We start from the raw sequence: 18,183 nt of genomic DNA, 5'->3' as shown, positions 1-18,183 counted from the left end.
GTTATACCTGATCCGTGGCCCTAAAGTAAAGCCTGATTGGTGTAAAAAAATATTTTTTTGGAAAAACTGGGTGACTAACTGCCTTCCCCATCTTGCATGTTTTCTTTCCTTTATTGACAACCTGGATACTCTGCACCATTTTTGAGTTTTGCCATCTACCTGTTGCACAGTTCATCTGAGCCGGTCTGTGAAGCTCTCCGTTTCTGAATCCCACAGACGCCTTAAGCGGACACGCATGAGAAAAAAAAAAAGGGGCATTCATTATTGCGTGCTTCCTCCTCGCAAAGAGGCAAATTAAATACCAAAATCATACAGGATAGTATGGGGTCTGCTGGGCTCCCTGTGTGATGAGGACCTTTCGAATCGTCCTAATCCCCCACCCGGTTATGGCGCCCCTGTTCGCATTTTCCACATGATGTTACATTAGGCATGCTTTTTGAATTAAGTGCTAAACATCCCTAAGCTGCACGGTATTGTGTACCGCTTCACCATGCTCGGACGAGAACACTAGGTATACATTGAAATAAGAGGCTCATAGTGTCTTTGTAGTTGTGTTAGGACTCCATGTGGCTCCTGGCAAAGCTGGCATTCAAACCTAGAGCTCGTCATGGCTACTCTAAACACTCTGCACCCTCAGGGCCGGGAAGTGTGCAGAGCACAACATGGAGATATGAAACGAATCTGCAAGTCTAGGGCCCCAAGAATTTCTTCCTATCACGCAGAGGAAGTAAAGGATATACGGCGAGAATAGATTTTTTTTTTTTCAGCTTTAAAATAACACGATCAAATTCATGTTGCATGAAAACCAATCGAGTTCAATCACATGGAGGGCGATGGGTGCAGTATTGGATTCAAATCTTAAAAATCGCTCAGACGTTGAGATAGACGAGGGAATTCCTCTTGTCACTCTCACGCTGTGGTGGTGTGTGTGTGTGCGTGTGCATGCGAGCACATGTTTCTGTGTGTGTATGTGCGAGACAGGAGAGATTTTATTCGCTGGCAGGTTTTGGGCCTTAAACATGTCTGCTCACACCGATCCACCACATTCTGCCACCTCAGGAAGGTATTTGGGCCGGGAGGGAATTCAGGCAGGGAGCTTATCGTCCACACAGCGGCTTCAGACACACACAAACACACAGACGCTGACAGCAGAGGCTTGATAACAGCCATGGAGGCTCAGTGCAGAACAAAATGTATAGCTGAGCAAACCAGGGGCTTGGCGATTGTATCTGCTCTTCACTCTTTCGTCATTATGACTTTACTTTTTCCTGCTTCACTTACAGTCAGTTCATCCAGGTTAAAAAAGATAGAGTAGCTCTCATTTTTCTTTTTATCATAATTTTATTTTAAATGCTGTCACTGTCTTCATCATCAGTTTACTTGGTACCATTAGAGGTGGTATTGTTTAAAGGTGTTTGTACATATGTTTAAAATCCAGTCACACCCTCGATTATGAGATTCATTATATTGTGATGCATTTGATTTGGATCGTTTTCTCTTGTGTTTCACACATTTTCCGAGCTTACTGTACCTACCATGAGGTCCACCCTGCCAATGTACAAAAGAGGAATAGTGAGGCAGGTAACGGAGTAGGACAGCAGAGAGCTTTAGAAATCACAAACGGCTTCTTTAATGTGTCCCTGAAATATTTATTTCCTCTTAAATGCTTGCGATTATACAGATTGGTGTTGGATTATGGGATTATGGGGCTAAAATTAACTGTAAAAAAACAAACATATCATTGCTATAATAATTACTCTCTCTCTCTCTCTCTCTCTCTCTCTCTCTCTCTCTTTCTTTCCTGTTTTCTATTTTTTGTCTCTGTAGGAGATTGGCAGGTAACGATCTGACTTTCATTCACCCTGAAGCTCTGTCTGGTCTCCACCAGCTCAAAGTGCTGTAAGTATTACACACACACATACACACACACATCAAATTAGACAGCCTGTCATTATTAGTGACAGACTGAAAAAGACTTGTATTGATGGAGAAGTGTTCCCATGCTCCATGTCTCCGTCCCCTGATCACAGGCAACAGGCCGAGTGTTGAGTTGTCTAATAGCTTCGAGTGACTAACAGGAATCCCAGCATGCCTCGGTGTCGATTACGGCTAGAATTCAGTCCAAGCTCCATCTCTTTCTATCGGCGTCTATCTGCTTTTCTTCTTATCTCTCTCTAATTCGCTCTCAGCTCTGGAATGTGTGTAGCGATGTAAAGGATTTGTCCTTGAGGTGTTTTGCGGGCCAGTTCTGTCGAAACTTATCGTCCCTCCGTGTCGTGCTTTGCATAAAGCGCTCTTTCCGTCTTCCTGTCCTCCTTCTGGCTTGCTTGGTGCCCCTTTGGTGCACCCAAACGCTGACCCCGCCCACTTATCTTCCTAATCACCTCAGGTGAACGCGCTCATTTCACAACTAGCTTCTGCATCAGGAAGGATTTCACTGAGGAACTTAGTCGAGAGTGTGCGATTAGTCACAGGAAGTAAACCAGTGAGTCTTAATCTGTGCTTAAGAGTATTGCCAGAAAAAAGGACTGGTACTCAAATGTAATTCACTTCTATAAATGAAGGATAATGAACGTTGAAAAATGTGACGAATGATGGTTTAAAGAGCTTGGACGAAGTCGTAAAAAATAAGAACTATAAGAATGTGACAATGCTGGAACTCATGAAAGGGAATGTAGCATGATGTTGCCGGTGTGCAAACTAGGAGTGTTATGGCATCTGTGTAATTACAGTAATCCCCCACTTTCCCGCAGTTCGAACACACGTCCCCGGTTTATCGCGGAATTGCATTCACCACATAACTAATTAGTTTGGCTGATTTTCCCGGTCTCTCGCGGATAGCAGGTTAGACCAAAAAACTTATAGGGAATAGTTTTTATAGAGTTTTATGTAGAAATAATGAAATGTATTAATAAAAATAAATTTTAATCATAAAATGAAGTAAAATGTTAATACAGTACAGTACTGTATATACAGTGGAACCCGGTTATGTCGATGTCCTAGGGGGTCGCCAAAAAGCATCGAGGTAACCGATGATCGAGATAAACGAAAATCAAAATGGCGGCAATATATTAACGTGCTTGAAATTTCTTTATGTACATGATGTGCGTTAATAAATGAGAATGTGCATGCACGTGTTTTTGAAGGTTTTTTTTACACAACAGCGTTGCTGCGATTTGTTTGATGAAGGCATGCTATAAAAATACATACAGTACATGTTTATCTGTCAGGAATCCACCTGCCACGCCCCCTTCGGCGCCCCCTTCGGCGCAGCAGGTGTTTTCTCGGCCGCTTTCTCTGAAGCGCCGCTTCAATCACGCACTTATGGTGCTCGTTTAGCATCATCACCAGCTCCTATTTAAACTTCCACACTCTCACTGTCCGTTATTGTTGGTATATGTTGGTTCACGGCGGTCGTTGTTATCGCTCATGTGTATCCCGGTACGTGCCTTCCCACCGGCACTCTCTCAACGGCTGCGCTTTTCTTCCCAAAGCGCACCGCGGATTCCCCGATCCTGCCGGTGTTCATTCTATGCTTTTGCTCGGCGACATAAAAAAAGTCGACATAACCGATAAAAAATGCTAAGAAACGAGAATTTGGTGGTTCCACTTCGAAAACGTCGACTTAATAGGGTTGTCGAGGTAACCGAGGGCGAGATAACCGGGTTCCACTGTATAAGAAAATCGTTTTGGAGTGGCGTCCGTTTATCGTGTTTTTTTTTGTTTATAGCGGGGGGGTTTCCGAAACGGGGGATCACTGTATATCTGTATGCATATACTGTATATTTGATATATACTAGGATTTTTCTACCTTACGATGAAGATAGCCATATAACAAAATTGTAATAATATTAACATTTGCGCATCAGGCAAACGAAGTAGCGTATATACAGTACCACACTTTGGAACGGTGCCAGGATCTGCACATCTCTTCCCATGTTATATGCCTTACTCTTGGCAGCGGTCGAAAGAGTTCATGCGTCTCGGTGTTAGAGCGCGTATTTATTTCCGTGTTTTTGCCGTTTGAAAGCCCGATATTAGCTCTCACCTCTCTCCTTCTTATTCTATTTTGCTTCATTATGTACTGCAATTTGTTAAATGAATTTCCAAATCACATTATACGACCCCATGCTAATCACCATTCTTTAAGACTCCTGTGTAGGATAGTTCATGTCTCGACTTACGATATTTTCTATTTACATCATAATATACAGCATTAAATTAGACTCGAGTTTACCTTTAAGGAAAGTTTGGGGTCAAAAGTTTGGGCTTGTGTCCTGTGGTAGCGATAAAGAGAGAGAGAGAGAGAGAGAGATGTTGATTCTGATTAGCTCATTCTACACACACATACACATGCACAATGTATCTCCAACGATTCTACAGCTAAGATTTATCACTTATTTGTTCATCCAAAATCACATTTGTTTAACACACAGGAGTTTTGATTTTAGAGTAAATCATATGATTTAATCCACTTCAGTGCTCAACGTGTTTTTTCTCCAGGATTAATGTACCACGTCATGCAACTCCTTTCAGCATTCATGAATCCATTCCTCACAGACTTTTTCACGGTACTTGCATTTTATAGAACATTTGAAATAAGCTAAAATAATCTTTCTTGTGTTTTTTTTTTTTTCTTTTCTAGCATGCTTCAAAATAACCAGTTGAAGACGGTTCCTAGTGCGGCTCTCAAAAACCTCCATGCTCTGCAGTCTCTGTGAGTAGCACACACACACACACACACACACACACACACTTCTCTGACACAGGGTCAGCCATTTAAATGTGTAGAGTAGTGTTTGTTAATATGTAGGTTCTTTGTATCAACATGGTACATTTACGTGGTTTTATGGCTTCAGGTGTGTGTAACTATGAGAGCTGGGCCAGCTGTTTTTTTTTTTTTGGAGGTGGGGTGGCGGGGGGACCATCTCTCTCTCTGCCATTATCACCTTTTCAGATCCCAGTCCCCCTCCTTCTTCCCTCACTTGTTTTTTTTTTGCAGCTGTGTGTCCCCGCGGGGCCAGGGCCAGTGCTCCGGACCTGAAGTAATGCATTCTGGCACAGACACTTGGCCTGGTTCTTAGATCAGGATTCTCCAAACAATCTGTACATCAACACGCCTTCTGCCCTTAAGCACTGTCTAGCCTGAGTGGAAAGATAGAGAGATCGACACACAGGGCCATACGTTCATGGATGCATGTTACACACGTATTCCGGAGCTGTCAGATTTGCTGTTCAATCCTATTTACATTTTTGTTCAAAATAAGATTAGGATCAAAGTAGGTGAGATTACTGTTTTCTTTAAGATTCGGACTCGAACACTTAGTTAGATCAAATGATTTTCGCCCATGTTGTCGAAGCCCCGCCCCCTGCCCTTCCCCTGGATCTTGGGTTATCTTTTGCCGTCTGTTAAATGACTGACAGGAGGCGTATCCAAACACCCACAAGCATTCTGGCCCGAAACCTGCCATTTTCTCTGCAACTTCATAACCTTTGGTTTTTAGTTAGTTACTTATTTTAGTCATAAGTCAGAATTAAACAATGTTTTAACTAGTGTATCTCTACTTTACCTCAAGTACATGGTTTGTGTACTTGAGGTAAAGTAGAGATACACTAGTTAAAATTTTAGTTCAGTAAAGTCAAATTGCTCCATTTAAACTTTCACTTGAGTAAAAGTATTCAACCCAGTTTCTGTGAAAAGACTCTAATGTGACTCTCAGCACACCAGTCTATTAATAGAATGATATTATTGAGTCAAACACTGATTGATTTGCATTCAAATTATTACGAGCCCAAAACCTTCTTTTCAACTACTTCAAAAAAAGTGGACGAATAATAATAAAATGGAGTGAAAATAAAGTCTCCCCAAATAGAAATACCTCAGTAAAGTACAGATACATGAAAAAGCTACTTAAGTACAGTAACATACAATAACCTTTACTTGTGTGACGGCACATCCTGAAGTGCTTTACTTTACTCTTATACATCTTCAGCTTGCCAACAAGTATGATTTTCTGGTTATTAACGAACAACACAATACTTATGATTTATTGTTACGTTTAAGGTTAGTTTAAGTCTTGTTTTCGGTTATGTTATACTACAAACAGCCATTCCTTCAGCAGCCTCTTTTCTTTCCTTCCTCTTGAAGTTAATAAGACAAAAAATGCAGATTGTCATTTTGTGGAGTCTGTGTGTGTGATTATATAGAAACAAGAATTAAAGGGGGGCTGGGGGGATCCGGGACCCCCTTATAAGGCATTAGGGACTCCCTATGACAAGTCCCTAGACTTAGGGGGGTCCCCAAGATTATTTTAGTAAAACATATATGAATTACACAACATCTGGGGACCCTCATAAGACTTGACTCAATTCAAGCACTGGTATAAAACATTATGTAAATCTAAAAAATATAAATTGTAAAACAGCAATACATTTTTGAAATTATATTTAAACAGAAACTGGAGGACTGAGAGAAAAAGAAAAATACAAAGTGGTTATATTAAAATAAAAAAAAAAATGAGTCAGAAAAAAGAGAGAGAGAGAGAGAGAGAGAGAGAGAGAGAGAGAGAGAGAGAGACAGACTGATAGATATAGATAGATAGATAGATAGATAGATAGATAGATAGATAGATAGATAGATAGATAGATAGATAGATAGATAGATAGATAAATGTGAAGCAGTATGTTACTAGATATAAAAAGAGTGAGAGAGAGAGAGAGGGAGAGAGAGAGAGAGAGAGAGAGAGAGAGAGTCCCACAGGAATCCCTTTTCCCTGCAGGTTGGTTGCTGTAATCAGGCTGCTTCCTAATTACTGTGCCATTAGCCCAGCCCTAAGCACTCACACACACACACACTCAGAAAGCAGAGGAAGCTCACTACACCTCTTCCTTCCAATCCCGCTCTCATTTCATCCTTTTTGCTTAAATCAGCAACACGCCAGGGTCCAGCATACTTCAAAGCCCTCCAACGGGGGCTCCTTCGAGCGCGCCGAGGGGCTCCCGCGTTACCGCGGGGAAAATCACGTCCGTTTGAAGCCGCTCGCTGTTCTTGCCACTGACAGCTTTCTAAACCACAGCCCTAATTACGCAGCCGACTGTACTTTGAAACTGTAGCACATGAAATGAATATTTGGAGGCCAAAAAGTCAATATTGTGACAAGAATGTGATTCCGCTCTATCATTTTCTGTTAATCCCCTCTGTTTGAGGCGGCTTCGTAGCATCGTTCTCAGTCGCAGTGTTAGGGATGCTCACAAAAATGAATGAAATCAGACCGAAAGGAGAGAATGCGCCTTCGGTGATTTCATCTGCCCATCACACGAGCTCGTATGTAAGCACGTTAGAAATGTGTTTGTGTGCGAGTGTGAGCAGGACATGTCTCGATCTGTTCCTTGTGCACAAACTGCTTTTTCAGCAGTTGTTACCTGATGTTCTTTGCAGCCCTGGAATCGGATTTTTTGACTCACATTTTCCCTTTTATTTTTTTACCCTTTCAGGTTTGCATAACTGCAATCGCAATTACATAGAGCACAGAAGTGCAAGCTTTTCCACTCAGGGCAGTTTATTTATCGAACCCAAACTGCGCCGGATTTATACCGTCTTATATGTAAAGTACGTCTCAGTGTGCCTCGGGTTAGAAACCGAGCCCTGAGTTCGCGTCCATTGCAGGTGTCACAGAGATCATTGCTCACTTACGATAACAAATATCTCTGAGAGGTTCTGAGGAAAAGCACTCATTAATCAAACCTGTGCTCCGACACCAGACGAGTGCACCTGCATTCGCCTTACTTTCTTTGGCACCCGTGTTGTTTGGAGTCATCCTTTTTTTCCCCCCAGAACGTGTCAGTCTTCCCACGAAGGCAATGTTTAACCAAGGTTAGTGCATGGCTCTGTAAAGGTCTTTTAACCAGCGCAGGTTGCATTTGTGTTTACTCAGAGGAGGAAGTGGAGGCTGATTAGGTAAAAGCCTTAAGGGTTGTACACTGTACTTAACGATAACATTCAGGATCAGCAAATGCGGCCCGAGCTGTGGGAACATTTTGCTACGCTGTTAGATGTCATAGATATACACGTTCTAAACAACACGCTGGAAATGTAAACACGATCCAAATCCCAACCCAATTCATGTGCAAGTAACCATGTAAACATTTCAACATTTGCTGCGTTCCAATTCGCCTGCTATCTGTAATAAATAGTGGCTGAGATTAAAACTATTGAGTCCCAGACCATAGATGTCAGTATACCAAATTATTCCTGTTAGATAAACAAAGTGTGGATCCGTGGACACATTTAGAGCTAATGTTGCCCTCAGCTCCTCAGAGTTTTGTGACAGGACACATTTTAGAGAGTCGTGAATTTTAGCAGATTTTACCGCTAGCTAGGTTGGATCGTATTTGCTGATAAACGATTAATGAATACTTGAAAAAAAACACTTTATGTAAAAAAGTTCTAAACTTTATTAGAAAAATTTTAAATAGTACTGAATCATAAAAATGTGCTATATATAGTATATAAATATATTTATTATAATAATAAATATTAAGGAAATTAAAAGGCATGCATTCAAACTGAAAGGAAAGTAACACTAAATAAATTCAAACTAAAATAAACAAAACAACACTTCAAAAAACAGCACAAACAACAAACATGGCATTAGTGATTCATCTCTAGAGGCTACTCTCATACTGTATAATGACAGAGGACCTTTTCAGCCACTCAAGCAACCCGGAAAAACTATTGATATGGATTTTTGCATATGGATAGTTCCAGCTATGGATAGATCCAACTATCAACTATTGGTGCCATATAATCGGCGAGTGTATAATAAATAAAATGTTGAAAAGAGATTTAAGGAAAGAACTGATTTCTGACGTTGTGCAAAAATCAGTAACAGTGTTCTCTTCCGTTACATGACTTTTTGTTATGTCTAATTCTAAATACTCTTTTGCTACAGGCTTACATTTATGGAATTTGGAAATGTCATTATCGCTTTTATATCATTTTTATAAATCTTGCTCAAGTGCCCTTTAGTTTGGTGTTGCTCAGATTTTAACTCATGATCTTCTGAACAGAAGTTGAACATTTCATTTCATGTGATACTATTTCCTTACTACATATGTACTGTTCATTTCAAAGTGCAAGAAGACAAATTCTGTTCTGGTCTGTTTTAAAAAGGATGCCTGGAGAGATCTTCCATAAATGTCATTTGATCTCAAAATGTTCATTTGAAGCTATTTAAAGGAATCTTCACTCATGTATTTCTAGGATTCAATTACGTAGAACGTCTACCGTGCTATTCCCTGTGAATGTGATGTCACTGTAGAAACAACAAGGTATTAGAATGTACCAAAACAAACCGGTTCCTTGTACTATTGTCCGAGCCGCTGTTTAAAAAAATGAATCGGCACCGGCTCAGATTCAAAAGTTATCATAGCATTGCGAGGAAAATTATTATTACAGCAGATGTTTTCAGAACATTGCAGGAATGTTATTTTTGGAAAGTTACATCCTAAGTGTCCTTTGGTCCCTATTTTCCTTTCTTTTCTCTTTGGAGCAGGAACAGTTTCACAGATCATAGGACCGAATGTACATTATATGGACAAAAGTATCTGGACACCGGACTTTTACCGGCCATATGTGGTTCATCTCCAAACTGTTACCACACAGTTGGAGGTACACAAATGTATAGGATGTCTTTGGATGTGGTGGAATTACATTTTTAGGAGAAAATTAGGAGACCCAAATGTGTTCCAGCATGACAGTGCCCTTGTGCAAAAAGCCAGGTCCATGAAGATATGCTTTACATGGGTTGGAGTAGAAGATCTTGAGTGGCCTGCTATAGAGCTCTGACCTCAATGAACACTTTTGGGATGAATTGGAACGCTGACTGCACCCCAGACCTCCTCACCCTACATCAGTACCTCACTTCATTAACACCCTTGTGGTTGATGGAGCACAATCCAAAATCTAGTGGAACATCTTCCCAGAAGAGTGGGGGTTATTATAACAGCAAGTGGGGACTACATGTGGAATATGATGTTCAAAAAGCAGATACGGATGTCATGATCAGTTGTTCACTTTGTTCATATGGTGCCAAGGGTGTAGTGATGATCTGTCTGGCTGACAAAAAGTTCAAATGTGTTTTTTATTTTGGACACAGAAACTTAGATACAAGTGCAAACAAACAGTCCATAATCCACGATCTATAAAAATCTGACTAAAGCAACATACCAGCATTAAGATCCGTGCTGACATGACACTTAAGCTATACGGGAACATCTTAAACATATAGCCCATATCTGAAGCTGGTTTCCATAAGCTTTCATTCAAAGTGACAAGCTTTTAAAGAAGGTTTTCAGGTTGGATTTAAGATCCATCGAGTACAATTATCTATCGACATATAGGGAAATCCCCCATAAGGCCTTGTGCACGTAGTGTGTATTATGTACCAGCAGTGACACTCCTAGAGGATGATGGATGTCATCTGAATTCCTGTCTGAACACAACCCCTGGTGCACGCCTGCACTTCTCCTGCATCGTTCATCTTTCCGCACGAACCACGTAATCTTCCGGACCGAAATTCAGTGTCATTCATAAACAGGATGTTCCCCACCCTCCATTCTTACCCATCTCCCATTTTATCTGCCTCCATCTCCAAGCTGCATGTCCATTCACCATTGGGTCACCATCGAAGACCGATTATGTGTCGAGCACACTTGGGAATTACATCATTGGCAACAATGTTGTAGCGCACAGTCTCTGTTTCTCAGCAAACACTAATAGATCATAACACAGGACGCTTTATGTTTCAAATTCTCACAACCGAGGTTTGCTAAGCACTTCAGAAATTCCCTGAGCATTTTTGTTCACATTGCTTTTAATGTTTTACACGCACTCCCTTCTACCGAACACATTCTTCACCTCTAAGCTCAAAAACCTCCCTGCGTGTGAGCCAGCAAATACACAAACAATGACTCAGTTCTGTTAAGTGGCTGCAGTATTTGGCACGGCTCTGCTTGCTTTGGCCCTGCACCCTCCGAGGTGTGGCCTCTGACCCCTCACCTGGACTCTGAGCTCATGGAAAAGGCATGTGTGATGGAGTGTAACATTAAGTGTTCTCTTAACACCTTGGCTTTGACACAGTGATGATGTTACAGCAAAGAATCTTTTTTTAATTTTTAATTGTTTTGCATTTTTTGCCTCAACAGCTGAGCAGGTGTGTTAAGAGTGTGTGAGATTATATACGAGTGTGTGAATTTGTGGTGTGTGAACTAGGCCTGTGATATTCAGCATTTAATTGAACACTGTGTTCTAGATTTAATTAAAATGTATTTATATTATTTTAATATTATTATTTCTTTTTGAAACATTTATAAGTCCCTATATTTGCCTGCATTTATAATCCTCTAAGTCTGGACCAATGTCACTGAATACCAACTTGTAGTGCTGCCACCACCATGCTTCACTTTTAGTGCTGATATTTAACAGTCGATAAGCAGTACATAGTATTGACCAAACATAGCATTTGAAGCACAAAATGTTTTCATGATGGATTATTGTATGAAGATTAATGGCTTGAAAGTAAAACTCAATTAATTTTCATGTCAATCTATAAAATAATAAAGTGTAACAATTGGGAAGAAGTCATTCTTTAGTCATTAGTGACTGGATTTTTTTGTCCTGTTGTTCTTGACCAACAGTAAAGACTTTCACTCGTAAATGACCACATTTTTACCTAATTTCCCTTTTTCTCTATGTTTTTAGTAATGTCTTTATTTTTTTGAAAATACAGAGGTTCACAGCCCTGGTTTCATATCTGCCCTTCTATTGTAAAGACCAGTTTTGTTTATATGAACTATGAATTATATACTATGGAAATAGTCTCTATTATGATATAACTACTACTACTTGTGTGTCCTTTGATTTATGTGGCATGATTAACGATTCTGCAACTTAAAAGTGGCAGCATAAAATGATGAATTTTAGTACTATATGCAGTGGTGGACAGTAACAAAGCAAATGTAATTAGTTACTGTACTTAAGTAGCTTTTTTTGCGCATTTGTACTTTACTGTAACATTTTCATTTCATATTTTAAATATCTTTTTTACTCTTTACTCAGCTACATTTTGGAAAACCAGTCGTTCTTTTTTACGAGTGGATAAAAACGTAACTGGTAAAGCAGGCAGCAAGCCACCAATCAGGGTAGAGCACGCTCTCTGTTTTCAATTTTGTTTGATTGGCACTTGGTGGGATCTACTTAGCATGAACATACAGTTCGGAAGGAATTTTAATAGATACCAATCAGTGTTTGATTAATTACTATCATTCCATTATTAGACTAAATAACATTGCTAAGAGTCTTTTCTCATAAACTGAGTTGATTAAGTAAACTTGTGACAAAAAATGATGAACATTCTAGCTGTAATAAATCATAGACTTAGTACATTTGAAGGCAAATACTTTTGTACTTTTGCTCAAGTGAAAGTTTAAATGGACACTTTTACTGGAGTCATATTTTACTGAGTGTATCTTTACTTTCACACAATTACGTTTTGTATACTTCGGTCACCACTGACTATGTGAAGGCAATTGATATGTTTTTTATACAAATACAAATGTAAGTAAATTTGGCACACTGGGGTCCTGCATCTGTTTTTCTGTTGTATCTCTGTATGTATATGTGTAGTAAATAGAAAGGATGACAATACCAGGCGATATGACTTGAACCTGTTGGCTTCTCTGCAGGCGCTTGGATGCGAACCACATCACAGTGGTGCCCGAGGACAGTTTCCAGGGCCTGCAGCAGCTCAGACATCTGTGGCTGGATGATAACAGCCTGACCGAGGTTCCAGTTATACCTCTGCAGCATCAGGGGAACCTGCAGGCGCTCACGCTGGCACTCAACCGAATCAGCCACATCCCTGACAGCGCTTTCGCCAACCTCTCCAGCCTGGTGGTGCTGTGAGTACAATATTTTTCCTTTGAGTTTTACTGCTACATGACTTTTTATGTACATGTTAAAAATGTTATGAAGTGTATCGCCTGATTAGCGATTAGTATATCCAAGATTTACAGTTCGAGTGCTTTCCAGATGTTCCATCACATCTTTGCATTTTTGAGATTTTGCACATAATAATAATTTGAATAATGATATTCTTTCTATAGATGCCCTGAAACTCTATGATTTTAAGTAAATATTTCATTATTTTGGCATGATTACTTTCATGATATTATATTTCAACATAATTTATCATTATTATGTCAATCATAATTAAAATCTAAGTTCCCTAAGGAACATATTAAGTGGCGAACCGCAAGTTTGTTTAGTCTTCGCCTTGCACTTTGAGCACATTTTTGTATTATTATTAAACTTAAAAACATACACAACAATGCCAGAGGTATAAAAATAAATGATCACTGTGGCCACTCACTCAGTTCCGGAAACAAGATTAGTTTTGTGTATGCATGAAAACACTAAAGAATCCATAGTGCTAGTGTTAGCTGCTAACCAGGAACACACACACACACACACACACACACACACACACACACACACACACACACACACACAAACAAACACAAAATAATGTATTACCCAGATGGGGTCTAACAAATGTAAACTATTTAATTACATTTTTCCATAAATTTAATTTTATTTAATCAGTTTAATTTGTGCCAATGTAATTGATTATAATCAATAATAATCATAATATAATAATTCTAAAGTGTATTGCATTAATATATATATATATATATATATATATATATATATATATATATATATATATATATATATATATATATATATATATATATATATATATATAATATTTTTTTTTTTTTTTTTTTTAATACCCCGTCACAAGTCAGCCTCTCTTGGACATTTCTAATTGTCTTCATGTGTCATGTGTTTATTTCATCTATCAGCTTTCTGAACAAAAAATGGGGCCTGGGAAGCTTAAGAAAAGGCCACATGCTTACACACACGCATACACACACACACACACACACACACACACACACACACACACACACACACACACACACACAAACCCACAGGTACACCGTGTTGACAGAGTTTGGAAAAAGCAGAATTCAAGATGTACCAAAGTGTCTCGCAGTATTCAAAGGAACATCAGGCCCTTGCATCTGTTTCTCTCTTTGTCTGTCTGTGTCTCTCTCTGTCTTTCTCCCTGAACATTTCCCCGCATCTCTGATTTACCAATTTCTTTCCTGCTGCTGGAAAATATTTGTCTAAGGATTGTAGGCCAATTAGTCTGTTAAAGAGGCTGAACAAACAGGCAGACGTGCACCAGGCCTGATGAGTTCTCCGCTCCGAGCCTGCCCAAGTGTACCTCTGTTTGAACTGCTCAGCTCTACCATGCCTCTTTTTAATGACTGGAAAATTACAGGAAAAACAGCCATCTCATCTCAGCGTTTTCTCAGGAATAATAAATTAGATATAGATAGTGCAGCACAGGGTAGGTCTGACTATTCCTGTATTTAGAATATAAAGTGTATTGTCACTAAACACGAATATGAAAATATATATATATTTTTTTTGCTAAAGTGTATTAACTGCTTGTGGTGGATTTGGAGTTTGGATTTAGCTGTATAACTAAAGTTCCTCTTATAATTTATTTTAATTTTAAGCTGTCAGGTTTGGCTTGCTTTTATACAGAACATATTGTTCATGATTTTCTATGCTCTGTGCTGTTAGCTTATATACATTGAGGATAAAGAGATTTTGATTACACGAAAGCTTTTCTGATGCTGAGAGTTTTCAGATTTGACTGTGAACAGGTTTTTGTTTTTTTGTCATAGTAGCTACAAAAATGTAAAACTGATGTGGCTTGTGGTCATTTTGTCTCCATAAGTGAAATTGACTGACTGCTTTTGTTAGTCACAGCACTGTAGTTTGCCATTTGATCATTTTGGACTCTGACTTAAATTAAGTGAGATACAAAGAAATCACTTGAATAAGTCAATTGTGTTTTGAGAATGGATACGATTATATCACACATCTAATTGTTTTTGAGGAAATAATTAACTAGAAGAAATGTCTTTAGCATTGTGTTAAAATGTAAATGGCCCCAATATGCTGAGTTTGTGGTCTTGAGATATATCAAACTCTTTATGTGTGGTTCAGTATATTAATTATTACAGATATAACATTATTAAAACTTGGTTGGTTAGTTAGGTGGCAAGTTGGTTAGTTGTTTGGCTGCAACAGAGTTCCTGATTATAATGATTAGCCCAGAACCACCATGACCCGAAGTTATTTCTGATCATGAAGTAATTTGATTGATTGACCGGCCTAATATTGTGTTGGTCCTCCTTTTGATGCCAAAACAGTCCTGACCCATCAAGCATTAACAACATTAACCGAATGCTGATTCAGTGAACCCATGACCCTGTCTCCGGTCCACCACTGTTCTTTCCTTGGACCACTTTTGATAGACACTGACCACTTTAGACCAGGAACAGCCCACAAGAGCTGCAGTTTTAGAGAAGTTCTGACCCAGCCGTCTAGCTGTCACAATTTGGCTCTCGTCAAACTCGCCCATTTTGCCTGCTTTAAACACTTCCACTTTGAGGACAAAATTTTACTTGCTGCCTAATCTATCCCACCCACTAACAGGTGCCATTATGAAGAGATAATATTTACTACCCAGTCATAATGTTATAATGTCCTAATGTTATGCCTGTATAATGACCCAGTGTATAATGTTTTTGTTTGTTTGTTTTACACACTTGATGTGAATTAGTCAAGCCATACGTGAGTCATACCTACAGCAGGTCCATACATTAACCACCTCAGTAATGCAAACAATCTGCCTTTTTTTCAGACATCTGCACAATAACCGGATTGAAAACATTGGGAAGAACTGCTTCAGTGGCCTGGAAAATTTGGAAACACTGTAAGTTACTGAATCTTAAATCACAAAAACTGTTCATTCATTTCATCAGTTTTTTATATCACAAGTTGTGTTAACACTACAGTAAACAGAAACTACAGAAATGGAAAATCTCTACTCAAATCCAAAATCTACATTACTGAATAACTCTGCTAAAAGAGCCGTAATGAATTTAGCTGCTGTTGCTCCAGCGCCCTCTACAGCCAGACACAGGGAGGTTACCAGCACTTTCTCCGAAGCTGTATATCAGACTTTTCCACACTAGACGGTTTTAGCACTCTTCCAGCTTTCTCTATACATGAACTAAAGTAATGAAGTGCTCTAAATAACAGTGACAGGTGTGTTGCTGCTAGAGAGAGTAGAAATGCAGACTTTCTGAAGGAAGCGCTGCCCCGTGCTGAGATTATCCCCGTGTGCCAAGCATTTATTGGTCTAGTCTGTGTTTTATCAGTTTTAAAAGCAGCACCGTCGACACATTCTGTTTACCTCAGTCCAGCCAACACAGTGTCATTTGTATATGTTTCTGATCATGCTACTTGTTTTGTGTATATAAGGTGGAAAGTATGCTTACTTTGAACTCAGGGGTTAGTTAGTTTACCATACTGCAAATTGCTTGCTTGACTGTATGCGTCTCACAGGCCGCGTTTTACCCTGTGTAGAAAAAACACCCCCCTCCAAACCCTCCACTCCGATGATCTTGGCTTGGCTTTTGTCTATTCATTAACTCAAGAACTCAAGAGCGGAGGAAGTTTATGCTCGGCCTCGTTCCTCATCTCTGTCTCTCTCACTTTCTTCCTGTCTTGCCCTCAGCAAGTGGAGGAAGAGGGGAAGGGGAAGGCAGATAGCCATCGCTGACTCTGCTTTATTTATTCTGGCCGCAGTTAGGACAGGAAGAGGGCACGCCAACATCCTCCATCCCTTTGGGGGTAGCAAGACAAGGGAAGGGGCACAAGTGGTCTAGAATGAGGCAAAATGCCAGAAATTATCATGTGACAATTACAGCAAATAATTTTATTATTATTTATGCAGCACAGAAATACCTGATGCATAGGGTTTTCAGTCGTAGACATACAAGTAAGACACAAGTGTGTTAAATGTAATATCAGCCCTGTTCACATAAAAGCCCGGATATAAACCTGTAATTGTGTGGTTAAGCTTTGCTGAGTGTGTCGCTCCACACACTCACTGAATTATAAGAAACATTCAGGAAAACCAAAAAGGTGTTCGAATTCAGAAACCACATCCGCATGAATGGAAGTCCTGAATTAACCGCTCCCATTTTTTTTATTGCTTTTTATTGCCCTCTTTATTCAGGGTCAAACCATAAAGTTAGAAAATAAAAAAACATGACCGTGTCTGTTGTTAGAAATGTAGCTGTGGAGTGTGCAGTATTGCGCTGAACAGGGGAGTTTTTCAAACAACAGGAAGACTTTTTCAAATAACCTTCAAATTACTGATTAGAGACGCTCACAAGGAAACCCAGTGGGTTTTTTTTTTTTTTTTTTTTTTTGCCTAAAGCGGTATGTTCTTATAAAACCACCGGCACAGGAAACTACATTTATACTGCTTACGAATTATTATTTTTTGACCGTCTGCTGCGTGGATACAGGAGACACCTCGGATTCGTATCCAATTCCCTGGTGGACATGGCAGTTCACTGAATTATATTTTTGGCATTGTTTACTTTCACTTAGATTGAATCTGGGGAAAATTCGACCTTTATAAGCCTCAGAATATGTGAGCCAATAGGAAACGTGTAGGCGGGGCTATTGAGGTGCTACTTTTTATTTAATAGCCTACAAGGCAAACTTTTGCTTCAATTTGTTCTAATTGAAAGCAAAGGAAAATACATATGCATTTACAGAGAGATTAGCATTTACATAATGTTTTTACACCTTTATTAGCACAATAAATTCAGCTTGTAGATGTTTAACATCAACCTGCCTGTTTATTTGAGCCTCCTTTTTTTGTTAAATTTCCATTTTGCTAAAGTTGAAATTCTGCCCTTATTTGCATATATTATCATATGTACGATGTTTCTCAGTGTGCTTGCTGTTTTTTTTTCTCCACTTGTTAGGAATTTCTTGTTAGCAGTAGCACCTCAGGTGAATTGTGCCGCTTGTCTACTTTGGTTCTGGTTTTCCATGGTATCGTTGTATCTTCAGAGCAGATGCAGTTGTGCAGCGATGCTCAGTTTAAAACACGACCGGCAGGTTTAGGTGGTTTAAGTTCGAGTGTTGAGCCGAAATTAAACTGCGAACACGAC

At 39.4% G+C, this 18,183-nt stretch overlaps 1 protein-coding gene across 1 annotated transcript in view; it reads left to right on the top strand.

Annotated features, from left to right (window-relative positions):
* The window catches only part of lgr4 (leucine-rich repeat containing G protein-coupled receptor 4), an 80,553-nt gene that overhangs the window by 43,997 nt on the left and 18,373 nt on the right, over window positions 1–18,183 (top strand). The window contains exons 3-6 of the mRNA XM_046840440.1: window positions 1,828–1,899; window positions 4,646–4,717; window positions 12,745–12,960; window positions 15,849–15,920. Of these exons, the coding sequence (XP_046696396.1) occupies window positions 1,828–1,899; window positions 4,646–4,717; window positions 12,745–12,960; window positions 15,849–15,920 (432 nt within the window). The remainder of the gene's footprint in view (window positions 1–1,827; window positions 1,900–4,645; window positions 4,718–12,744; window positions 12,961–15,848; window positions 15,921–18,183) is intronic.

Source organism: Silurus meridionalis, chromosome 26, assembly GCF_014805685.1.
Source record: "Silurus meridionalis isolate SWU-2019-XX chromosome 26, ASM1480568v1, whole genome shotgun sequence".
Classification (NCBI taxonomy): Eukaryota; Metazoa; Chordata; class Actinopteri; order Siluriformes; family Siluridae; genus Silurus; species Silurus meridionalis.
The sequence above is the reverse complement of the archived record's forward strand: the minus strand, read 5'-3'. Positions and strand labels throughout refer to the sequence as shown.